Source organism: Rhinoderma darwinii, chromosome 4 (assembly GCF_050947455.1).
Source record: "Rhinoderma darwinii isolate aRhiDar2 chromosome 4, aRhiDar2.hap1, whole genome shotgun sequence".
NCBI classification, from domain to species: Eukaryota; Metazoa; Chordata; class Amphibia; order Anura; family Rhinodermatidae; genus Rhinoderma; species Rhinoderma darwinii.
The window spans coordinates 265,431,669-265,458,900 of record NC_134690.1 but is presented as its reverse complement, the minus strand read 5'-3'; the positions used below and the strand labels follow the sequence as shown (position 1 = coordinate 265,458,900).

Sequence of the window (27,232 nt, the reverse complement as noted above, 5' to 3'; positions counted from 1 at the left end):
TGTAGAGCTATCGAACACTTTTTGATGGATAAAGGGGTACAATACCAGGCCCACAATAAATTTGTGATTGAACTATTGAGGTTTGTCCTAGAACACAACTTCTTTTTATTTGATCAAAAGATCTACCACCAACTCAGAGGAGTGGCCATGGGTAGTCCATGTGCACCCACCTTTGCGAACCTATATCTGGGCTGGTGGGAAAAGGAAGTTGTGTTCAGCGAGCTCATGGACAAATGGTCATCATGTATTCTGCTCTAGATGAGATTCATAGATGATGTTCTCATTCTATGGACAGGGACCAGGGAGGAATTTAAGGAATTTGTGGAGATCTTGAATGCCAATGAACTAGGTCTTTTTTTCACATCCGAAATTCAAGATACTAGAATCACCTTCCTGGACATCACGATATCCAAGACGGACACAGGGCTGTTAGAAACCAATATGTATCGCAAAGAAACGGCGACCAATAGCATACTACAATGGGAAAGTTGTCATCCAATTAATCTGAAGAGAGGCATACCGAAGGGCCAATATCTCAGGGCACGGAGAAACTGTTCGACCATCAGGGACTTTAGGATATCCGCACGTGACCTTGAAAATAGGTTCAGACATAGGGGCTACCCTAGGGAGGTGCTGAGCGGTGCATATCAGAATGCGTTGGGTTGCAATAGAGACGACCTGCTCAACCCTAAACCAAAGGATATGCATGAAGAACCCATTAGAGTTATTGGTACTTTTGACTCTGCTAATAGAGAGGTGAGGGAGGTCCTCAAACGTTTTTGGGGCATCCTAAAGGCAGATCCTGATGTGGGGACCCTGGTTGGGGACGCCCCGCTCATTACCTATAGGAGGGGACGCAATCTCAGGGACCGATTGTTCCATAGCCACTTACAACCGGTCACACAATGTGGCACATGGCTGGAAAATAGTGCTAGAGGGACATACAGATGTGGAACATGCAGGGCCTGCGAATCCATACTATGCAGTAAGAATTTTACAAGTACTCATACTGGCAAAACCTTTGACAACAGGTCATTCATAAATTGTAAAACAAAGGGTATTGTTTATCTCATGACATGTAAATGTGGCCTACAATACGTGGGGAAGACCAAAAGGGAATTCAGGAGAAGGATACGGGACCACATTGGTGACGTCAGAAGGAAAGTAGATACCCCAGTAGCAAGACATGTGTGGTCCTGCCATGACGGGGATGCTACATCCTTGGCTTTCCAAGGTATAGAACAGGTGAGACCCCTCCCTAGAGGGGGGGACCTGGACAGGAAAATACTCCAAAAAGAGGCTGAATGGATATTTAGATTGTAGACTGTTAGCCCACAAGGCATTAATGAACAAATCTCCTATTCGTGTTTCCTCTAATTACACTATTTTAACTGATGTTCAGTCTGGGCATGTACACAATGTACCATAGACTTCATTTTAACATACCTAGACATGCAATTTTCTATTTATACCTCTGTTCTCATGCACACCATGCGGTTTCTACCGCGGTTTTTTTTGCGCCGCGTTTTTCATACAGGGTTGGATGTGGTTCATTGACACTATTGGATATATACATCTTATATACGACATAGGTATTTTTTCTTGTTGGCCAATAGTGCGCTATTGAACTTTTTACCATTAGCCGCAAAATAATCTGACGTTGCGCCCTCCCTAGGTCTATTTAGTACGGGTTGGCCGCAATCTCTTTTTTCTACTCATGCTTATTATGTGATGGGACACTACCCACTTTTGATCTCGGACGGATATGGGGTAGAATTATGGTATTTTGGGGAGTCAGTCTCGGAGTGAGACGATTCCCTCTACAATTGAGCTCCTCCCCATGTATTAACACGGCCCTTTTCTACAGGGCCGTATGTTACCATTATATCCACACTATGTATTTTTGTCAATTGACAACTAAGGAGCCGCGTCTAGCGTCCCCCAGTTACCAAGGACGCTTTTGTCGTCCAGGAACCCCCATCGGTTGCTAGGTCCTCGGGACCCCGCCTCCGGCACGTCACTGGTTGCCGTGTAATATGCGGATTGGCGGTTTACCTAGGGGACTACCTTTGGAGGGCGGGCTCTCAGCCTTTTTAAGCCCTTAGTTTCCTCGGCGCGCGTACGGCCAATGCATCAGTGCCGTGCATGCGTCTGGAGACTATGAATCAGCACAAAAACAGTGCTATCCAGTGCTGTTATATTGTTATCACCTCGATATTTGAAATAAATCCAAATCTATCAATCCCTGAGGAAGCATCACTTTACATGTGATGATGAAACGCGTAGGATTTAGATAGAGGATTTAGATACACATTTAATGGCAAAGATATAGCGTTATTATACAATAAACAGATAGGTGGTTTCTTTGGGGGGAAAGAGACATTTATCACTCCACACCACCTATCGTGTCGCAATCTTTTGCTTTAGCCTGGTCTGGCATCAACGGCTAGTAGAGCCACAAAAATTTTTGGATTTAGATAGAGGATTTAGATAGACATTTAATGGCAAAGATATAGCGTTATTATACAATAAACAGATAGGTGGTTTCTTTGGGGGGAAAGAGACATTTATCACTCCACACCACCTATCGTGTCGCAATCTTTTGCTTTAGCCTGGTCTGGCATCAACGGCTAGTAGAGCCACAATTTTATGAATTTAACCAATAAACTTATTTTTAATCGTTCTTCCAGGCGGTGAACTATATTGAATATTGAACGACACACATTATCTAATTTCAGTGAATCGTTATAATAACCAGCCACACAATGTGTAACATTAATTCTTATCCTTAGACAGGATATAAAGGTAATTGAGGGAGCAAAACACTAGATTGTGTATCACCGTGCTATAGCTACTGTAATGTAGGAAAATTTGGTGTGTGTGCGTGTATGTGCCTGTTACAAGCGTAAGCCTGTCCCTATGTATGTTAGTGGCCATACGCCTGTCCCTAAGTGGCCATACGCTTGTCCCTGACTGTCTATTTGGGTTAGTGACCACATGCCTGTCCCTGGCCATCCTTATGGCAGGATCCCTGCATCCTCAGCTCCTGCCAACCTAGTTGTGGACCAGTATTCAAGGCACCAGACAGCATTAAAGCCTGAGGAAGTGAGTGAACCACTGGACATGATTAAGAAATGTGCCCATTAACACATTCACTTCCATAGACCAGCAGGGATGTCCCCAGCAAAATTCTGCAACATGCAGGCGATGCACTATACACTGTGAAATTTTTCCACAGCATGTGAATAGGATTCATGTAAATTCAATTTACTTTTGTGGAATGTGATTTGAAATGGAAATTTTGTACAATTGAAATCTGCAATGGACGAGGCATTTCACGTTTCACCTCCGGCAGCAGAAGGGGTTGGTACCCCCTGCATGGACTGATCACAGTCGCTGAGCAGTAGGGAAGTCCGTGTGAAACAGCAGCATGATGAGACGAAGAGAAGCGGGAGGTGCACTCTACCTACATGGGGCCTGAACCCACAGACTGGGGAACAGAAGTATCGCACAGACTGGGGAACAGAAGTATCGCACAAACTGGGGAACAGAAGTATCACACAGACTGGACTGTAGAAGCAGGGCTTGCCCAAAGAGGAGGAGTGGTCTTCAAAACAAGCAGCACTAACAAAGGGGAGTAGATAAGAGAGTGCCTAAACTTAACCCCGTTTGTTAGAAAACTAAAGTCTTAAAAATAAATCATCTTTATCAATTCCCCATTATATATAGAGTAATTTTGCTAAACATAGCAATAGTTATACATCATAGTTATCTCTTAGAGATGAGATCAATGCAGTATAATGATGACCTGTTTCTATAACTGGCAAACATACTATATAATAGAGAAATGAAAGAGGATTTATTGTTAACCCTTGTTTGGGAAGGTTATAGAGCAGAGGAGGACACATAGTGATTTGAGTTTCTCTATAAGGACTTTGCCTATGGTTCAAACACTACTCTATAACTTTACCCAACAAGGATTATCAATACATGTTCTATGAATTCTCTATCATATAGTCATTATTGCCACCATATATGTGCAGACATCACACAGGAGTGAAGACTCCCTCATTATACATCACTGGTAGGACAAGGAATGAGCAGCTGTGCTGCTAGTGACATATAATGAAGATGCTCCAGTCCCAGCTACTGCACACAGTACATGCGGACACAAAGAAAATGTATCTTCACTCCTGGACGTAATCCTTTGGGCTATTCTTTACCAAAAGAACGTAATATAGAGCCTGGAACACACGTAGCCTAGGGTTACTTTCACACAACCTTTCCCTTACAACTCCACCAATTCACGCCCTGCCCCCAACCACACCCATTTTTTCTCCTTTTGATGGGAAAGGTAGTAACTCTATCTGCAACCTTCGCTTTGAGCCTTAACTATCCTCTTGGAAAGCTTCGCTATATGCAATATGCTATACGGAGGTGTCAACGTAATTCACTTCTTTTGTAAGCCTACACAGATTTCACTCGAGTAGTTCCTAATTATCAATAGAGTTTACAGTGACCAGCGGAGACCATCCAAGTATTCAGAAAACATGTGTCAATACAATGAAATTTGCCCAAAAGGGTCAGTTTAGTTTATTTGTAAAAAAGCTTGAAGGATATCGTTATACAAAGATAGCCATTCACACGACGACAAAAGTGTGCTTGGCAACTTATCATAGGTTCCTAGAGTAACAGGAACCATGCCATATTTGAGATGTATCTAGTACATCTTCAAGGCCTAACATTACATATTAATCACAAAGTGCCCTTATGAGCTTTATTTAAGACATACCTTTACTTAGGGAAAGCGGTTTCTGTCTACTAAAGCAAATTTAAGCAGGAATTTGAAAAAACAGAAAAACTCCAGCTTTCTTGCAATCAATATATAAAAGCACGAATACTAAACTAGAAGCCTATTAAAATGAAACATATAAAATACATTCTACTATATTAGAGGTAACAACTTTCAAACCAGACCAGTCCTTCTGTTCACATGCCCCTTGATTAATATACCGGACGTCTCCCATTCACTTTTTGGAGTAATCTCCATGGACCTCCTTTGGAACTTGTGACTGTATTTTGATGTAGCCATGCTGATTGTACTTAATATACCTATAGTTAGCAATGTTCCTTTATTTAATTGCGTACTACACTACAGCCTCCTACCCTGCCTTCTACCATCCCCTTCCCCTCTCCCCCTTGACTATTATTTTTATTGAAAGAGTTAAGAGACAAGAGTTGAAAGAGACAAAACAGAAAAATATAGCCTGCAAATGGAACTGGCAGTGACAGTGGCAATAGTATTCTATAACATCCTTGTTTCTAACGTACATTCATTTTTATCTCACAAAATAGAAAATTAATGTCTTTTTTTTTTAAATGTACTTTTATGACAATAGATTACAGAATTGCAGAATTAACTTTAAAACCCTTTTCAGGTTAAAAGAAGCAGAAGAAGTGTATAAGCAAAAGAAAGAAAAGACGTCAATTATAGTGAAACCCAAACATGAAACAGGAATTGTGAGTATTTAAATATTTGCTGAATTTATACTAGTGAGTAGCAAAATTTACTTTGGGGTCATTGTTTTTGTACCATCATTACAAATGAGGGGTTGTCCGGTAAAATAAAATTGATTGCCATCCTCAGGATAGGCCATCAATATCCAATTGGTGGGGGTCCAACTTTCGGCAATAGTTTCGCACTAATAGTTAAAGGAGTTGTCCACTACCAGACAACTAATGACCTCTCCTCCAGGTAGGTCATCAGTATACGATCGGTGGGGGTCCGACACCCGAACCCCGCACCGATCAGCTGCTTCTGCTGCCTGTGGGTATCGGATGTCATTGCACAGTATGCAACGTTCAGAGCCGGAAGCAGTTGGCTCCGTACATTGCATAGTGGCAATGCTGCAGAACTGCAGTTCTGCTCCTACTCACTTGAATAGGAGCAGAACTGCAGTACTGCAGCTCGGCCGCTATTCCGTGACCGGAGCCAACTTCTTCCGGCATGTACGTCCGGTGCACAAAGGCAGCCGTAGCAGCTAATCCATGCCTGGTCCAGGTGTCCGACCCCCACGATCATATACTGATGACCTATCCGGGGATCAGTTGTCTGGAAGTGGACAACTCCTTTAAGTAGCTTTAAGCATACACTAATGAGTTCACACGGGGCGGATACGCTGTGTAAAAGCACGCAGCGTATCCGCCCTGTGTGCCGCAGGGTATTCCAGGCGTAAAACTGCACCAAACTGTGGTGCAGTTTTTCGCCCAGAAGGTCTGCTGTGGAAAACTGCAGCACTTAGCCGGCCTGCTAGCCGACCGACCTCCTGGGATGACGTTTCATCCCAGGAGACCGCTGTAGTCTGTGATTGGCTGCAGCGGCGGTCACAGGAGATGAAGCATCATCCAAGGAGACCGGCCCACTGACGTCATACAGGCTGGCCTCCCGGGATGACGTTTCATCCCATTTGACCGCCACTACAGCCTGTGATTAGCTGCGGCGGTCACATGGGATGAAACATCATCCCAGGAGGCCACGCTGGCGGAAGGAACACAGACTTCTGGGTAAGTATGAGATTCTTTTATTTTTCTGAATTGCGTCTTTTTGCGGCGGGGTCGATGCGAACCCGCTGCAAAAAAATCGCAATAACTGCTATTTGTTGCGGCTTTTACCTCCCTATTGAATTCAATAGGGAAAACACACAACAAATAAGCAGCGTTTATGCAAATACAATTGACATGCTGCGGAATAAAATTACGCACCGCAGGCCAATTTCTGCTGCTACTGCATTTGCTGCGGATTTTCCACAACTAATTCCGTTGCTGAAAAACTGCAGTATTTACGCAACACGTGAACTGACCCTTGCACTTACATTTAAGCATACACTACTGCACTTACATTTAGGCATACTCTATTGCACTTACATCTTGGCTGTTTCCATTGGCCACATAGACATTAAATAGAGCAGCAGAACACATGTGCGATTACTGCTCCAATCAAAATTCTCCTCATTGCGATCGTCTAGTGAGGAGGAATGGGGTCAGGACCGCCGTTCTAGTGATCGGTTGGGCTCTTAGTGGTGATGCCCCCAGGGATCATACATTTATCACATATCCTGTGGATAGATGATCTATATGCTTAGTGTAAAGACCAGTTTAAGGACGCAACTATTTTGGGCTTCACAACACAGGTTTGTTTTTTCATCACTGCAAACCGAGGGCCATCATTTTTTTATTTATCCATCGACGTACCCATATGAGGGCTTGTTTTTTGCGTCATGAGTTGTATTTCTTATTAGCACCAATTTTGGCGTATAACGTTTTGATAAACTTTTATTAACTTTTTTATTGGGAGGGGGGGGGGATTGCAAAAAAAAAAACGAGCAATTTCACCATTGTTGTTAAATAACTTGTTAACTTTAGTCTGTGGGTTGTTAAGATTATATAAAAAAAAATTTTTACTAAAAGTTTCGCTCACCTCATGACCACCACGCCATGGTTGCAATGGTGCGTTCCAATGCGGTTTTTTATGATGCTTGACTGATGCAAAGAATAAGTGATTAATCCAAACGCTGTGGGTGCTTGTAGATACTCCTGAACTGATCCTGTATCGACTGCAGGCAATTGAAGCAAAAATGGTGTGTAGAAAAGGCAGATCCAGCACTCGAATATTAAAATTCCAATTTTATTTAGGTCATTTTAAAACCAAGGATACAACAAAAATCCCGGGACCACGCTTACGCGTTTCAGACCACTAGGGTCCTTAATGATAGCTTACTTTGCAAGGATAAAATTCACATATATATAGTCAAAGACATTCAATCAGGTGACTGTTTAGGGCTGGATTTGGAAATTTAACTCTATGTTGTATGTAACAAAACGTTTAGCTACACTTTATATGTTTAGAAATAAAAAGGAAAATAAAATAATCACTAAAGAGTTTCCCCTCACAAATTGCTTTAATATGGAAAACAAAAAAATAAAAAACAATAATACATTTGGTATTGCCGCAATTGTAACAAGCCATACAATAAAATTATTACGTTATTTATCTTGCACAAAGAACATCGTAAAAAACACAAACAACAACCTGGAACACAGTGGCAGAATTGCTGTTTTTCATTCATGCCGCCGAGCAAAATATTGAATAAAAATGGTTTAAAAAGTTGTATGTACCCCAAAGTGGTACCAATAAGAACAAAAGCTCGTCCCGCAAAAAACAAACAACCATAGAACTAGGTCGACAAAAAATAAAAATATAATGATATACAGCAACACCAAAACAAGAATGGAATGCAGCAACACCAAAACAAATTATTTTCTAAAAAAAAAAAAAAGTGTTTTGATTCTGGAAAAGTAGTAAAACAATTTTTGTTTTATAAATTTGGTATCGCCATAATCTTAACAAAAATGGTGTGTAGAAAAGGCAGATCCAGCACTCTAATATTAAAATTCCAATTTTATTTAGGTCATTTTAAAACCAAGGATAAAACAAAACTCCCGGGACCACGCTTACGCGTTTCAGACCACTAGGGTCCTTAATCATAGCTTACTTTGCAAGGATAAAATTCACATATATATAGTCAAAGACATTCAATCAGGTGACTGTTTAGGGCTGGATTTGGAAATTTAACTCTATGTTGTATGTAACAAAATTTGTGTCGTAGTTACCCTATAGTGTTGTAATTCGCAATAGAGAAGCATTATGGATTTTAAAATTAGACACTCGTTTCCCAATAGGTATGAATTACAGGAACGATTTGATGTATATTTATTGATCAAATCTCGAACATTTCATTTAAAAAATCCTGAATTTAAAAAACTTTTAAATAATTGATGACATAAAAAACAATATTAATATCAATTTATTATTCAGGCCAAAATTATGCTTAAATTAAATCAAATTCAATCAACAAATGTCTACTAAAAACCTTTTTCTCCAATTATGTACACACTATTTGAGGAAAATCAATTTTTTTCACTTTTGGACACTGCTTTACAGTATCATTTAAAGCGGAGCTGTCCATTCAGCACCACGCAAATGATACATATTGATTATTTTAACACATATGTAACACAATAGTCAGTTTTTTTGAGATAATATCTTTTGGTTACCAGAACTATTTTCTATAAGACAAATAAACTAATTCATAGATTTTGTGTTATTTTAACATCTAGATTAGTTTATGGTTCAGATTATATCAACCATTTCAGTAGAGATTACTTTCAATTAGATTGATCAATGAGATAGAATAGCAATGTGTTACATGTGTGTTTTTATTAGTCCATTCTTCACTAGTAATGTAATGGTCCATCGAAGGCAAAAATCTCTCCGATAATATATATTGTTTTCCAAGTACCACATGGGAAAGGAGCTGTCTTTCAGCTCCATGAGTGTTATACATTCAGAGAAACTTCATCATTTCATTATTGAACAACTTTTATATTATTAATCATAACTGATGTATGATATATCACTTATATAATTGAAATGTCACTTCTTATAGAAATATTTATACACTTTCTAATGTTCTTCTACTACTACTAATATATAAATTAACTGTCTCTCTTGAATTACGTCTGACTACAACACACACCTGAAGACTTATGAATCAACTTACTAAGTCACATGTCTCAAGCTATAAAACACAACAAAAAGATTCCTTTTGGTGTATATTAAAATAGTTTTCACTATGTGACAGTCATTCATCAATATGCTATTTGTGATGTTCTTACTATTTTTGTATACTAATCTTGCGAATTACAACACTATAGGATATGCCGTAAACGTCCGATAGTTTCGGGTCCCACCTCTGGAACCTGTGCCTATCACTAGAACGGGGCCCCCTAAACCCCATTCTGCCTTTCTCAGCTTCTGCTGCATCCTGGCCACTCCCTGATTAGATGGTGGGGAGTTATGCAAACAGCAAAGCTTGCTGAACTATGCGGTTCCATAACTCCCATAGAAGTAGATGTCAGTTACGGAAGCAGCATAGTACAATAAAGTCATTATAAGTTAGTTATATGAGTGCTTTGTGTTATACTCCGTTGTTAAATATGGAAATTATTTACATTATTTATGTTTGTTACTTGTGTTATAAACTAGATAGATTTGTATAGTTTTAGGGTAAGGCCACACGGAGCGGCCCTGACACGGTCGCGACGCAGCCAACAACCGCACCATCACCATGTTGGGTGCGGCTGTCAAATGGCCTGTTAGTGGCCGCACGTTAATTCGGGTAAAATGTCCCTTTATCTGCAAAATCGTGCAGCCATGAATTACTACCCCTTTATGGCTGCACAATTTTGCAGGTAAAAGGGCCGTTTTACCTACAATAACGCATGGCAAGGGGTTATTCCGATTACAACAAGTTACCCCCTATCTGTATGGTAAGGGGTAACTTGCTGATCGGTGGGTGTCCGAAATCTCATCCACACGCTGCATAAATTTGGAGTGTAAAAAATGCTCAGAAATTTACCTGCGGTGCGTAATTTTATCTTGCAGCATGTTAATTGTATGTGCGTAAACGCTGCTTATTTGTTGCGGGTTTTTCCCATTCCAATTCAATGGGTAGGTAAATCCCGCAATAAATAGCAGTTGTTGCGTTTTTTGTGGCGAGTTCGCAGCGATCCCGCCGCAAGAAAACGCAGTTCAGAAAAATAAAAAAATCTCATACTTACCCAGAAGTCTGTGTTCCTCCCTCCAGCGCGGCCTTCTGGGATGCCGGTAAGTGCTGCAGTGGACGTTCCTGTGGCGCACAGGAAAGAAAAAGGTTTAATAAAGTTAATAAAAATATTGCATAAAAATAAGTTTCATGTTACAAAACCAAAAGTTGCCTTTTTCCCCATAAAAAGTCCTTTATTATAAGAAAAAATTAAAACATTAAACTATACGTTTGGTATCGTCTCGTCCATAACAACCAGATCTATAAAGCTATCACGTAATGTTTCCCGCACAGTGAAGGCTGTTAATAAAAAACAGATTCAATGGTTTTTGGTCAACTCGCCTACTAGAAAAATGGGAAAAAAAGTGATCGAAAAAGTCTCATGTACCCCAAAATGGTACAAATAAATAATACAACCACATTAAAAAAAAGTCCTTATACAGCTTTCTTCATAAAAATATAAAAAAATGTATGCCTCTTAGAATATCGCGACACAAAACATAAATAATTTATTTTTAAAAAAAGGGATTTTATTGTGCAAACGCTGTTAAACATAAAAAACCTATATACATATGGTATCGACGTAATCGTATAGACCAGCAGAATAACGTCGATAGGTCATTAATAGCGCATAGAGAACACTAACAAATAAAGCAAAATAAAGCAAAAAACAATACCATGCTGTTTTTTGTTCACCTGGCTTCTCGAAAAAGTGGTCAAAAAGTTGCATCAACTCAAAAATGGTACCAATCAAATTACAGATTGTCCTGCAAAAAATAAGCTCTCACACAGCTCTGTCGACAAAAAAAATAATAAGTAATAGCTCTCAGAATATGTCGACACAAAAGGTGCAGAGTGTGTTCGAAAAGGGAGATAAGATTGGGCACCATTTATCAGTGCGAGACTGGCCACACATCTGTGGATTATTTATTGACCGCATTATTATACCGCCTAATAATGCCCTGATGTATACTTCACAGTTTACATATGCCACCACATTATAAACTAAAATGTCAGTAAAAAAAACCATAAAGTAATACCAAGCAAAATCTGTGCTCCAAAGTCCAAATGGCAGTCCCTCACTTCTGAGCCCTACAGTGTGCACAAACAGCAGTTTACATCCACATATATACAACCTATACGCGAACAAAAAGGGAACATAGCACCCAGAGAATCATATGCAAAAAATAGAAAGTCTTTATTAAATATAAATACAATGTATAATATCACAATGCAAATTAAAAAGATGGACCATACATGAAGAGATAACCAGATTAGGTAAGATGTTAAATACCTAGTGGTCTACAGAAACAACCCACCATCAGTCACTAAAAACCGACCACAAGGTGGGATGTGCTTGTTGCTCTTTCACTCCTGAGCCCTGTCATACTGTATGTCCAGGCAAATGATTAATGCCTCGAGGGGTAAAGTTTCCAAAATGGGATCACATCTCAGAGTTTTCCACTGTACATCAGGGACTTTGCAAATGCAACATGGCGCCTGAACACCAATCAAAATCTGAGCTCCAAAAGTCAAATGGCGCTCATTCCCTTCTGAGTCCTGCCATGTACCCAAACAGCAGTTTAGGGCCACATATGATGGGGTATTGCCATACTCGGGAGATATTTAGTAAAAAATTGTGTGGTGTTTTTTCTCCTATTACCCCTTGTGAAAATGAAAAAAAAAATCGGTAGCTAAAACTACATATATTGGGGGAAACATTTTTTAATTTTCACTGCCTAATTCTAATAAAATCTATGAAACACCTGTAAGGTCAAAATGTTCACTCCACCACTATATGATTGCCCTGAGGGGTGTAGTTTACAAAATGGAGTCACTTCTAAGGGGGTTTCACTGTACTGATACCTCAGTTACCTCATAGCAACCAAGAAGCAAATCCAGCACAATCTGCATGCCAAATAGCGCTGCTGCCTTTCTGAAACTTGCTTTTTGTCCAAACAGCCATTTATGACCACGTATTGGGTATTGCAGTACTCAGGAGAAGTTGCTTTACAAATATTGGGGTGATTTTTTCCTTTAATCCTTTGGTAAAAGTAAAAAAACTCCCATTTTATTGGAAAAAATTTAGATTTTCACGAACCAATACAAATGAATTCAGCAAAAAACCTGTGTGGTCAAAATGCTCATTATACCACTAGATAGATTTCTTGAGGGGTGTAATTTCTCAAATGTAGTCACTTGTGGGGAGTTTCCACTGTTTTCATCCCTAAGGGGCTTTGCAAATTCAACATAGAACACAAAAATTATTCCAGCAAAATTTTAGCTACAAAACCTAAATGGCGCTCCTTCCGTTTTGAGCTCTGCCATGTGTCCAAACAGCAGATTATGACCACATATGTTATGTTGCCATACTCAGGAAAAATGTCTTCACAATATTAGGGTGATTTTTCATCTTTATTCCATATGGAAATCAAATATCTAAGCTAAAACTTTATTATATGAGAAAAAATTTAAATTTTCATTTTCATGGCCTAATTCCAATAAATTCAGCAAAAATACCTGTTCATCAACCTGTGTGGTCAAAATGCTCATTATACCCCTAAATAAATTCCTTGGGGGTGTGGTTTCCAAAATGGTGTATTTTTGGGGGTGTTTCCCATGTTTTGGCACCACAAGACCTCTTCGAACCTGACATGGTGCCTAAAATATATTAGAATAAAAAGGAGGCCCTAAAATTCACTAAGTGCTCCTTCATGTCAGAGCCTGTAGTCCAGTAGCACACTGGTGCCACATGTGGGATATTTCTAAAAACTGCAGAATCTGGGAACTAAATATTGAACTGTGTTTCAATCTTCTGTGTTACGAAAAAAATGGATTAGTATTGAATTGCTGCAAGAAAAACCTGTAAATTTTTACCTCCACTTTGCTTTAAATTCTGTGAAACACCCAAAGGGTTAAGAAACATTCTAAATGCTAATTTGAATACTTTGAGGGGTGCAGTTTTTTTAAATAGCGTGATTTATGGGTTTTATAATATATATATAATATAAAATATAAAGGTTTTTATAATATATAGGCCTCTCAAAGCCATCTGAGAACTGAACAGATCTCTACAAAAATAGGTTATGGAAATTTACTAGAAAATGTGAGAAATTGTTGCTAAAGTTATTAGCAAAGTTATGGTAACGTCCCTAGAAAAGATGATGTTCAAAAGTAGACATATGTTAAATATTAAAGAAGCACTCCACTTTTTTTTTTATTTCTCTCTCTCTCCATTTGTACATTGGTGTTCAGTGGGGTGCTGTGTGCTGAAATACTTACCAATCCGTGCGTCACCTGGTTTTCTGGTCCCACGCCGCCCACGTGATCACATTCTGACTTGGTCTGGAATCACTGTGCTTTTGAGAAAACTGGAACTCAGGCTCTCAATGCATTGCTATGGGAGCCAGAACGAGGAGCCTTACTCTATCTAAGGGAGGGGAAGTACTTTAAAGAGGCTCTGTCACCAGATTTTGCAACCCCGATCTGCTATTGCAGCAGATAGGCGCTGCAATGTAGATTACAGTAACGTTTTTATTTTTAAAAAACGAGCATTTTTGGCCAAGTTATGACCATTTTTGTAGTTATGCAAATGAGGCTTGCAAAAGTCCAAGTGGGTGTGTTTAAAAGTAAAAGTCCAAGTGGGCGTGTATTATGTGCGTACATCGGGGCGTTTTTAATACTTTCACTAGCTGGGCGCTCTGAAGAGAAGTAACATCCTCTTCTCTTCAGAACGCCCAGCTTGTGACAGTGCAGATCTGTGACGTCACTCACAGGTCCTGCATCGTGACGGCCACATCGGCACCAGAGGCTACAGTTGATTCTGCAGCAGCATCAGCGTTTGCAGGTAAGGGGTTGCAAAATCTGCAATAGCAGATAGGGGTTGCAAAATCTGGTGACAGAGCCTCTTTAAGTGACAGTAGGAAAAAATATTACAACCTGTTATCTTCATCACTCCCCCTGTGCAGCCTTTCAACCCTAACCAGGTTATCACTCCCCCCTTACAAATCAGACAGGATATGTGTTGTCTCTGTTACATATAAGGGGTCTTTTTTTCTACTAAAGAGTAAGAAGATGATCAGTTTCACCTGCACCTAGTCAGGCCATTTGTCCGCTCGCATTTTTAAACGAAGTACATCTTAAACTATTGTTTTTAGGAGGTGTTGTGCACCTAAGGAAGGGCCGTTCTAACAGATTGGTGCGCCTACCGCAAATATTTTCTGATCATTTTCATACCCTCCAAAATTTTGAAATATGTATGGAAAAACTAACTACTAAAAATAGAGAGGGAGATCGGCACTTGTATCAACATTGTTTAAAATGGGAGTAACATGGGACTTTTATTTTTTTTAATTCTTTATTTATAATTTTAAATGATACTTTACAGTTAAAGGGGTTTTCCAAGTTAATTAAAAAATGGGCCACGGTAGTAGGGATGCAAAAAAAAAAAGCCATTGCTCAACTCACGGATCCCCGTCGTTCCAGCGCCACCGCTTTCATTCCTTCCTCCCCGCCAGTGTATTGACATAGCTGCAGCGATGATGTGCTTGTAAACCCACATGATCGCAGGAGCCAATTACTGGTTTCAGTGGGTATACGGCACAGGTTTTCTGAGGCCAGTGCTTGGCAGCAGCGATCACGTGGGTATACGGGCACGTCATCGCTACAGTTATGTCAATGCACATCTGCGGGGTGGAACGGAGCGGTGGGGCTGTAATGATGGGGATCTGTGAGGTAAGTAATGGCTCTTTTTACTTGCAACCCTCCTACATTGGACAATTTTTTTTAAATAACTCGGAAAACCTCTTTAATACAATAGATTTTTTATTTTATTTTAACGGAAAAAGCAGAGATCTGTTAAGTCCAAAGATGAGGTTGTATGGATGTCCTATGGAAGTGAATAGCATAAAGAAAGCAACATAATATATTCAAGCCAAACAAGGTATGGTATTTTAAGATTTGCTGATACAGGGTCAAGGTAACAAAGAGAACTATAAAATACAAAGAAAATTTGTTGTAGGATGGAGAAACCTTGCTGTGCTAGGTAGGTGGTATATTGTGAAAGGTCGCTTCAGTAGTGGAGTAGAGAAGATACACAGACCTCACAGACTTCAAGGGCGTACTATGGGGTAGTGAATTGAGATGGGTTTTAGTCTAGTTTAATGGGAACCATGTTTTCTTTAATAGGGAGTACATGTGGTTTTCCCCAGCTAGACAATTCTTCAAATTGATAAATATGTTGCACTTTATTCAACCATTCATTGTTTGGCTGGAGCTAGAAGAAGGGATAACAAGTTTTGCTTAGAGGGTCGATAATGTTTTTAAGACATGGAAAGTAGTACTACATCTACAGTTTGAGAATAATGTAAAATTAGCATTTGCCGCTAATAACGTTCTATGTTCTTCCAGAAAGGAGAAATCTCAGGGCAGAACGACCAGATATGTAATAGGGACACTACAGGAGTTTGACACCTCCAACATAACTACCTACCGGATAAGTTGAGGTGGTGAAGTAGCTCAGGGGTTCTGTACCACCTAGACAACAGCTTATATGAGGGATTTTTTGGGAGTAAGAAGCATTTATAGAAGCCATGAGAGTGGGCTAGGATAAACTTTGTGTTTGTTTAAGATTTGTTTTTCTTTTTCCCAAGAGAGTAATAGTTTATTTTGGGGAGAAGAAGAAAATTTATAATATATCTTGGACAGCAGTTTAGGAACAGGTTGTGTCATTTTTAACATCTCAAGCAATGTTCGATTCCTTCTGGGTCTTTTTATTCAGAAATGTTTACAGATTTGGATGTTTGTTGCAAGAAGTTTACAGATTTTTGATGAGTAGAAGAAGGCCAAGAGGACATGACAGGATTTCCATCTGGCAAGCATTGGGGGATAGGAGTATTAGAAAGAGAGGTCCACATACCGTAGGTATCTTGAAAATTGGTAACTGAATAGTATGTAGGAGATCGTACTGGCTGGGGCTAAAGGTAAAGGGGTAGGAATTAAATTGAGCTTTGAATTTAAACAATGCAAAACTGCTTATTTTAGGTAGCTAATTTAATATTGCTTATGAGGTCTTTCATCAGTGATCGATTAAAATCAACCCATATCAGCTGTTCTTCGTTGTTGCCTTATAATCAAAGTTTAATATCCTCGTATTGAGAGTTTTTAACATGGTGGGTCGGACACATCCAACTCCCCAAAGTATAGCATTATAGTAAGTTTGAAGATCTGGCAGTCAAAGTTAGCCTATCTGTTTAGGTTGAGACAGTAACTTATACTGAAGACTGAGGCGTTTGAAATGGCACACATATTACATAGTTACTCAGGTTGAAAAAAAACACAAGTCTATCAAGTTTCAACTTTCTCCAAACAATTATACATCATTCATTGCTAAATAATTTATAACCCTCAATGCCATTTTCCATTAGATAAGCACCTAGCCCTTTTTTGAATACAGTCATTGTACCTGCTATTACTACCTCTTGTGGTAGGGCTTCCATAGTTTAACTACTCTAACTGTAAAGAACCTGTTCTTATACTAATGTCTAAATCATCTTTGCTCCACACGTAAAGACTGGCCCCATGTCCTTTGTGCAGCTATGTGTGCCAGTTCTTTGTTTTGACCACACACAGGGGTGTAACTAGGAAACACTGGGCCACATAGCAAACTTTTGACTGGGCCACCCTCCCCTCGGTGCCACACACAGCCCACCCTTGTAGATAGTGCCCATCTGTAGAAAGTGCCATACAGCCCGCTCCTATAGATTGTGCCGTAAAGCCCCCCTGTAGACAGTGCTATACAGTCCCCCTGTGGACAGTGCTATACAGGCCCCCTGTAGACAGTGCTATACAGGCCCCTGTAGACAGTGCTATACAGCCCCCTGCAGACAGTGCTATACAGCCCCCTGTAGACAATGCTACACAGCCACCCCTGTAGACAGTTCTATACAGCCCCCTGTAGACAGAGCCATACAACCCCCCCTGTAGATCGAGCTATACAGCCCCACCTGTAGACAGTGCTACACAGCGCCCCCTGTAGACAGTGCTATACAGTCTCCCCATACAGTGCTATACAGCCCTCCCTGTAGACAGTGCTATAATTTCAAGTATCACAAAGAGCGACAACCGATGCAGCGAGTCACAGCAAATCTTTTTTGACGTTAAGCCACGCCTCTAATCCCACCCAATCCCCGCCCATACACACCCAGTTCAGCCCACACAGTATCATGCTTCCATAGTGCCTCCCATACATTATAATACCAAATAGCTGCCACCGCACAGTATAAAGCCCTCTAGCTGCCACCATATTGTATAATGTCCCCATAGCTGCCACCATAGATTATACTGACTCATAGATGCTAATATACAGTATAAAGCCAACACAGATGCCACCATACAATATAATGCCCAAACAAATTCCCCCATACAGCATAATGCCGCATAGCTGCCCAATGCAGCAAAATTCCCTCATAGCTGCCCCATACCATATAATGCACCATAGCTGCCCCATACAACTTAGTGCCCCCAAAGCTGCCCCCATAGGGTATAATGCCCCCAGCTGCCCTTATACAGTCATTTGCCCTCTTAGCTGCCCCTAGTGCCAGTGCCCATGTAGATAGTGCCCATGTATATAGTGCCCCTATATAGGGCCACAGTGTCTATGTAGATAGTGCCACACTCCCCTTGAAGATAGCGCCATTGGGACAACCTCTAGGACTGGAGTCCTCAGCCAGAGTATAGGCCGGGGATTCCGCTCCTAGAGGGAAGCCGTGATGTCCCTGTCTATATATGGACAGTGACATCAGTGGCCACCACTTGAGTGGAATTCCTAGTTGCCAACTCAGCCTGGGGATTTTTTTACCCCATTATTATACCACCTGACTATGCCCCTGATGTACTCTGCCAAGCTTACATGTACCCCCACATTATGAACGGAAACACCAGTAAGACTCCAAACAAAACTACTACCAAGCAAAATTCACGGTCCAAAAGCCGATTGCCGCTACATTCCTTCTGAACCCTATAGCGTGCCCAAACAGCAGTTTACTTCCACATATATGGCATCGACATACCCGGGAAAACCCTTTTAACAATTTTTGGGGGGTGTGTCTCCAGTGGCACAAGCTGGGCACGACATATTTGCCACTGAAATGGCATATCTAGGGAAAAATTTGTATTTCTACTTTGCACCACCCGCAGCGTAATAATTTATGGAAAAGACCTGTGGGGTGAAAATTCTCACTACACCCCTTAATAAATGCCTTGAGGGGTGCAGTTTCCAAAATGGGGTCACTTGTCAGGGGTTTCTTTTATTATTTCACATCGGAGTCTCTGCAATTGTGAACCAATTAGCCAAATTAGGCCTCAATTTTACATGGTACTCTTTCACTCTGAGCCCTGTCAAATGTCCAGGCAACAGATTAGGGCCACATGTAGGGTTTTTCTAAAACCGGGAAACACAGCATAATAATAAGAGAGCTGTCTTGTTATGGTGGCACAAGCTGGGCACCACATATTGGCATATCTATGGAAAAAAAATCCCATTTTCACTCTGCAACATCGAGTGCACACCAGTTTATGCCAAACACCTGCAGGGTTAATATGCTCACTACACCCCTAGATGAATACCTTGAGGGGTGTTGTTTCCAAAATGGGGTCACTTCTCGGGGGATCCACTGTTTTGGTCCCACAGGGACTTTGCAAATGCGACATAGCGCACAGAAACCAATCCATCAAAATCTGTACTCCAAATGCAAATAGCGCTCCTTCCCATCTGAGCCCAACTGTGTGCCCAAACAGAAGTTTATGACCACATGTGGGGTATTGCCGTACTCAGGAGAAATTGCTTTACTAGGGTTGGGGTTCTTTTTTCCCTTTATTTGTTGAGAAAATTGAAACATTTTGAGCTAAAACTACGTCTTATTGAAGAAAAAGGATTTTTTTTATTTTCACTGTCCAATTCTAATAAAATCTATGAAACACCTGTGGGGTCAAAATGCTCACTACACCCCTAGATGAATTCTTTAAGGGGTGTGGTTTTGTGACTGGAGTCACTTTCAGGGAGTTTCCACTGTACTGGTACCTTAGGGGCTTTGCAAAAGCGACATGGTGCTGAGAAACCAATCCAGCAAAATCTGTACTCAAAAAGCCAAATGGCGCTCCTTCCCTACTGATCCTTGCCAAGAGTAAGATCAAAAACATATGCATAATTTTGGCTGACAATAAAAGTATTGAACAGAAGTAAAGAATGAGATAAACGCACGCTAAAATTATTGATAAAACATGGAACATGTCAATAAAAACATATAGAAACATTAATTAAAAACTAATAAGATACGTGACAATTTAATACAACAATTCTGGAATAAATTCATAATATTGGAAACACTATTTTGCAAGGGACCAAAATCCAATAGGGAGTTCACATCCCCCATGATAGCTGGTATGGTCTGTCCATCATGCCGTACAGGCTCATCCCCAGCTGTAGCTCATAGCTTGCGACCTTCAACCAACTGTCACTATATGCCAGCTAACCACGTCCAGACAGTTGATGAGGCAGCGAAGCGGAGCTTCCTCCTGTAACTCGGAGTTATGGCGCCATTAGAGAATCGATTTAACAATTCTGTTTAAAAAAATAATTCAGAGGCCTCAAGGGAAAATTTATCTAATTAATTTAGTAGTATATACATATAACATCAGTGCGGCAGTATCTATATACTAGTATATACACATAGCTGTCCTGATAGAACATAAAATACTAGGCCAGCAGTCTTTAAATTTTGCTGCTCCTATAGAAAAAAAATAATCACATTTTATGATTTCTAAAAGTTTGTTTTTTATTCTGTATTTCCTCAAATGTTGGACTAGACCTGATATATACTGTAGCGACATTGCAATATCAAGTTCAATAAAGTTTCTAAAATTACCCAACAATTAAGACATACATGTGCAGTAATTGCACACGTAGACTTGAACAAGCAGTCAGGAAACAGATGTAATTGCATTGCTACATTTTTAATATATACATGCACACCACATATACGCATAAAACACATACCCCCAACATATGTATACAGGTCTGTATACAAAATAAATATATATATATACACTACCGTTCAAAAGTTTGGGGTCACCCAGACAATTTTGTGTTTTCCATGAAAACTCACACTTATATTTATCAAATGAGTTGCAAAATGACTAAAAAATATAGTCAAGACATTGACAAGGTTAGAAATAATGATTTTTATTTGAAATAATAATTTTCTCCTTCAAACTTTGCTTTCGTGAAAGAATGCTCCATTTGCAGCAATTACAGCAATGCAGACCTTTGGCATTCTTGCTGTTAATTTGCTGAGGTAATCGGGAGAAATTTCACCCCATGCTTCCAGAAGCCCCTCCCACAAGTTGGATTGGCTTGATGGGCACTTCTTGCGTACCATACGGTCAAGCTGCTCCCACAACAGCTCTATGGGGTTGAGATCTGGTGACTGCGCTGGCCACTCCATTACAGATAGAATACCAGCTGCCTGCTTCTTCCCTAAATAGTTCTTGCATCATTTGGAGGTGTGCTTTGGGTCATTGTCCTGTTGTAGGATATGATTGGCTCCAATCAAGCGCTGTCCACAGGGTATGGCATGGCGTTCCAAAATGGAGTGATAGCCTTCCTTATTCAAAATCCCTTTTACCTTGTACAAATCTCCCACTTTACCAGCACCAAAGCAACCCCAGACCATCACATTACCTCCACCATGCTTGACAGATGGCGTCAGGCACTCTTCCAGCATCTTTTCAGTTGTTCTGCGTCTCACAAATGTTCTTCTGTGTGATCCAAACACCTCAAACTTCGATTCGTCTGTCCATAACACTTTTTTTCCAATCTTCCTCTGTCCAATGTTTGTGTGCTTTTGCCCATATTAATCTTTTCCTTTTATTAGCCAGTCTCAGATATGGCTTTTTCTTTGCCACTCTGCCCTGAAGGCCAGCATCCCGGAGTCGCCTCTTCACTGTAGACGTTGACACTGGCGTTTTGCGGGTACTATTTAATGAAGCTGCCAGTTGAGGACCTGTGAGGCGTCTATTTCTCAAACTAGAGACTCTAATGTACTTGTCTTGTTGTTCAGTTGTGCAGCGGGGCTTCCCACTTCTCTTTCTACTCTGGTTAGAGCCTGTTTGTGCTGTCCTCTGAAGGGAGTAGTACACACCGTTGTAGGAAATCTTCCGTTTCTTGGCAATTTATCGCATGGAATAGCCTTCATTTCTAAGAACAAGAATAGACTGTCGAGTTTCACATGAAAGCTCTCTTTTTCTAGCCATTTTGAGAGTTTAATCGAACCCACAAATGTAATGCTCCAGATTCTCAACTAGCTCAAAGGAAGGTCAGTTTTATAGCTCCTCTAAACAGCAAAACTGTTTACAGCGGTGCTAACATAATTGCACAAGGGCTTTCAAGTGTTTTCAAATCATCCATTAGCCTTCTAACACAGTTAGCAAACACAATGTACCATTAGAACACTGGAGTGATGGTTGCTGGAAATGGGCCTCTATACACCTATGTAGATATTGCATTAAAAACCAAACGTTTGCAGCTAGAATAGTCATTTAGCACATTAACAATGTATAGAGTGTATTTCTGATTAATTTAATGTTATCTTCATTGAAAAAAACTGTGCTTTTCTTTAAAAAATAAGGACATTTCTAAGTGACCCTAAACTTTTGAACGGTAGTGTATATATATATATATATATATATATATACACACACACACACACACACACACACACACACATACTCATACATATACACACACTCTCATTCATACACACACATACTGCCAAAGTTTTGAATCCCCATTTGTGGGATATTTGAAGGCCCTTCCACAGTTCGTCAATTAAGCCCCTTCAGAAACACCCATTCCGAAAAGTGGGATGGTTGGGAAGTATGCATATGCTTTATATTTACACAATGGAAGATTCCCTACCTCAGTAATATCAAGCATTACATGGAGTAGGTGGGATCTTAGCAGGTCCTTCACCGGTCCTGCCAGCAGTCCTTCTACTGGGTAGCAGGTGAAGAGCAAATGTGGCCTCTGGCAACACAGTCCAGGTTCGGGGTTTGTAACACTGATGGAGGCCCAGTGCAGCCTTTAACCTTTTCACGACCAAGGTCATTTTGGCCCTTGAGGACCAGCCCCATATTTTCAAATCTGACATGTATCATTTTATGTGGTAATAACTCTGGAATGCTTTTGCCCATCCAAGCGATTCTGAGATTGTTTTCTCATAACATATTGCACTTTGTGTTAGTGGAAAAAATTGGCCAATAAATTCATAGCTTATTTGTGAAAAACACCAAAATTGAAAGAAAAATTGCAAAAATTATAATTTTTCGAATTTTAAATGTATCTACTTGTAAAACAGATAGTAATACCACACAAAATTGTTGCTAATTAACATCCCCCATATGTCTACTTTATATTTGCATTATTTTAATTTTTCTAGGACGTTACAAGGCTTAGAACTTTTCTGAAGTGGCCTTGAGGGCCTTATGAACTAGATAGACCCCATAAATCACCACATTTGAAAAACTACACCCCTCAAAGTATTCAAAACAGCATTCAGAAAGTTTATTTACCCCTTAGGCGTTTCACAGGAATTAAAGCAAAGTAGAGGTGAAATTTACAAATTTCATTTTTTTTGCCGAAATTCATTTGTAACAAAAAAAAATCTGTAACACAAAAGGTTTTACCAGAGAAACGCAATTCAATATTTAGTGCCCAGATTCTGCAGTTTTTGGAAATATCCCACATGTGGCTCTAGTGTGGTAATGGACTGAAGCACCGGCCTCAGAAGCAAAGGAACACCTTGTGGATTTTGGAGTCTCCTTTTTTTAGAATATATTTTAGGCACCATGTCAGGTTTGAAGAGGTCTTGTGGTGCCAAAACAGTGGATATACCCCAAAAGTGGTTTTGGAAACTACACACCTCAAGGAATTTATCTAAGGGTATAGATGGCATCTTGACCCGACAGGTCTTTTGCTATATTTATTGGAGTTTGTCTGTGAAAATAAAAATCCACTTTTTTTCTGAAAAAAATTTTTTTTTTTACAAGGAATAAATAATAAAAAGCGACCAAAACTTGTAAAGCTATTTCTCCCGATTACGGCAATACTCCATATGTGGTAATAAACTGCTGTTTGGATCCATGGCAGAGCTCAGAAAGGAAGGAGCGCCATTTGGCTTTTGGAGCGCAGATTTTGCTTGGTAATAGTTCTGTTTGGGGTTTTGCTGGAATTTCAGTTTATAATGTGTGAGGAATATGTAAGCTGTGCGGAGTACATCAGGGCATAATAAGAGGGTATAATGGGGTAAATAAATAATAATTTATAGATATGTGGCCGATGTCTCACTGATAAATAGTGCCCAATCTTATCCGCTTTTGGAACGCTCTGCACAATTTCTGTCGCTATATTCTAAACACTTTTTTATTTTTTCTCCACCGGAGCTGTGTGAAGGCTTACTTGTTACGTTACAATCTGTAGTTTTCATTGGTACAATTTTAGGGTGCATGTGATTTTTTGATCACTTTTTATTCGATTTTTTGGCAAGCAAAGTGACAAAAAAAACACATACATTTTGACAATGTTCCTTGTCCTTTTATTTTTTTTTACAGTGTGCACCGTGCGTAGTTTTTATGTTTTGTGGCGTTTGCGCAATAAAATCACTTTTCTATAAAATTATTTATTTTTTGTGTCACCATATTCTGAGAGACATACATTTTTTAATTTTCATTCAAAAAAGTGGTGTAAGGGCTTGTTTTTTGCAGGACGGGTTGTAGTTTTTATTGGTATTATTTTGGGGTACACATGCAACTTTTTGATCACTTTTTAGTCTATATTTTGGGAGGGGTGATGACCAAAAAAATAGTGATGCTAGCATTGGTTTTTTTTAATTATTTTTTGTTGCTGTGGAGCCGGGGACACTGACACCGCCGGCCTCTGAGCGATCTCCCCAGCGCTACGCCGGCAGAAGTAGAGGTCTGCAGATTCACGTCCTCACTGCACGGGGTATATGCGGATAGGACGTGAATCTACAGATTGTCGGCGTGAAAAGTTTAATCCCTATGATTAAAACGGTTCTGGTCTAAGACTCCGCTTGGGTCAGACTTTTAGCTACAAACATGTTTTGCAAAAATTGAATAAAAATAATATCTCTTTGAAGCAAAATTACATGAAGGCGCCCATGAGTGTAAAGCGCTGGATAGCATTTTCACATTGTGCCCGGTGTCTACTTTCAGAAAATGTATGGTTATAGGGATAAAATTATGATATTTTTATTTTATGATTCAAGTTTTATTTGTATATGTAAAAATTAGAAAATTGTCCTACAACAACAGGGACAAATGCTCTTTAGTTATAATTTTAGCTCCGAGTGACACTGTCGAAAACAATTTCTATTTTTTTTTATGCTAATAAAGTATGTTAAACGTCTGTTACATATATTTTATCCTATGTCTAATTTAAATTTTCTATATTTACAGAAAGCAAAGTTGAGCTTGCTAACACAATGACAGCACAATAAGACCCAAAGAAGAAGGTGATGTCGTCAATTTCAGTGGTGTGCCATTTTTGTAACATTATGGATATAAACAAGAATACATGACAATAAATTCCCTATTTTTTTAGTAGGCAAATAAAAAAACTAATGAAATATTCAATCTTGCATTTTGGAAAGGGAATCAACATGTATGCAAAAGATATTTTCTGTACTATGTACTGTGATCAGAATCAGTTAAATGGAATTCCTTGTTTAACAAACTTCATAAAAATATGTAATTTTGTGTAATAAAGTCAGAATATGCTTGTAGCTTCTTTGCCATTTTTAACATCATTTACCATCTTATTAATGAATCTGCAAATTAGAAAATTACTTTCCTCAGGATGAAAACGAATGCCCATATTTTAATCATGGTCATTTTAATAGTTTGCTGGTTTGGTTCATGGATATTTAATAGCAATGTCAGTTGCAGCATTTTACACACTTGTCATACCCATATATTTTCTGAAAGCACAGACTCTGAGAAATGTTACTATCGTAATTGTGTTCTGGTAGTCCATACTAGTTATATCTTAGAAATTCTAGTATTCTAACCTATTAGAGATTTACTCACAAAGTCATAGGTTTCTGTCATTCATAGTTACAACATCTTGTTATGAGATAAACTCCCGAGTTCTGGAAACAGCGTAGCTCACCGTGCTATGCTGTTTACGTAACTTCCATTCACTTCTATGGGAGTTGTGTAAACAGAGTAGCTTAGCTGTTTCCTTACTCCCGACCACCTCGTCAGAGATAGCGTGAGCAAAATTATTTTGGATGAGGGTCAGGGGCATCTAACGGACAGACATTTATGGCATATCCAGCGGATAAGTGTCCAAGATGGGAAAGGCAGCTACCTTAAGTCTTATTTCATAATGTCGTCATGCTTACATCACTCTACCTACTTAGAGTAAAACGGATTATATTGATTTTGAGCAACCAGTAGTTAACTTTATATTTCAACATCTATACAGATATAACTATAGTTTAAGAAAAAGCGTATTTAAATGAATCTCAGTGTACTAGAAAAAAAACAGTTTAATTAGATAACAGTATGTGACTTAGACACCGAAGTGTCTTAGACATCCCGTGTGACTATCACATGGGGCGGATACGCTGCGTAATAGCATGGAGCATATCCGACCTGTGCACCGCAGGGAATTCCAGTTAAAAATCCGCACCAAACTGTGGTGCAGTTTTTTGACCCGGAATGTCCGCTGTACATGTCTTAAGTTATACAACAAACATTGAGTTGTAGTAGTTGTGAATCCGAAAGGATTCTGCTGTATGGGAGTTAGAGAGAAGGATTTGGGTTCCTAGAGCACTGGGCTGACTTTTCATTGGGGTACAAACTGTATTCTGCAGATGATTTGCACCTAAATGGAAGGGGGTCCGCTGTGCTGGGGGAGAGAATTCTAGCTGGGGTGGCGGAGTATTTAAACTAGGGCTGAGGAGGGAGGTCAATGTAGAAAAAAAAGGGGTAGCCAGGTTAGAGAGGGGTCAGACTATATTGGTGGGGGGAGAAACAGAATGTGGGGAGAGGACTAGACAACAAGATAAGGAGATCCTTTCGTTACAAAACATCAGTGTAAATAAAAAGGACCGATTAATGTCAAATCACATTTCTGATAATAAAAGTGAAAAACTGACAGGCAAGTTAAAGTGTATGTTCACAAATGCCAGAAGTCTAGCAAGCAAAATGGGGGAGCTGGAGGCCTTGATACTGGAAGAAAATATAGATATAGTTGGTGTTGCTGAAACATGGCTGGACTCTTCACATGACTGGGCTGTAAATCTACAGGGTTTTACACTTTTTCGTAAAGACAGGACAAATAGGAAAGGTGGTGGTGTATGTCTGTATGTGAGAAGTGATATGAAGGCGAGTGTGAAAGAGACAATAGTGGGTGAAGACTGTGAGGAGGTTGAAACCTTGTGGGTGGAACTAGAAAGGGAGGTAAACACTGAAAAAATTACTTTTGG

At 39.7% G+C, this 27,232-nt stretch overlaps 1 protein-coding gene across 1 annotated transcript in view; it reads left to right on the top strand.

Annotated features, from left to right (window-relative positions):
* FMN2 (formin 2) overlaps positions 1-25,505 on the top strand; it is a 302,966-nt gene extending 277,461 nt beyond the window's left edge. Inside the window, exons 17-18 of the mRNA XM_075862445.1 lie at positions 5,439-5,520; positions 25,197-25,505. Of these exons, the coding sequence (XP_075718560.1) occupies positions 5,439-5,520; positions 25,197-25,226 (112 nt within the window). The 3' untranslated portion in view covers positions 25,227-25,505. The remainder of the gene's footprint in view (positions 1-5,438; positions 5,521-25,196) is intronic.
* The last annotated feature ends 1,727 nt before the right edge of the window (positions 25,506-27,232 follow it).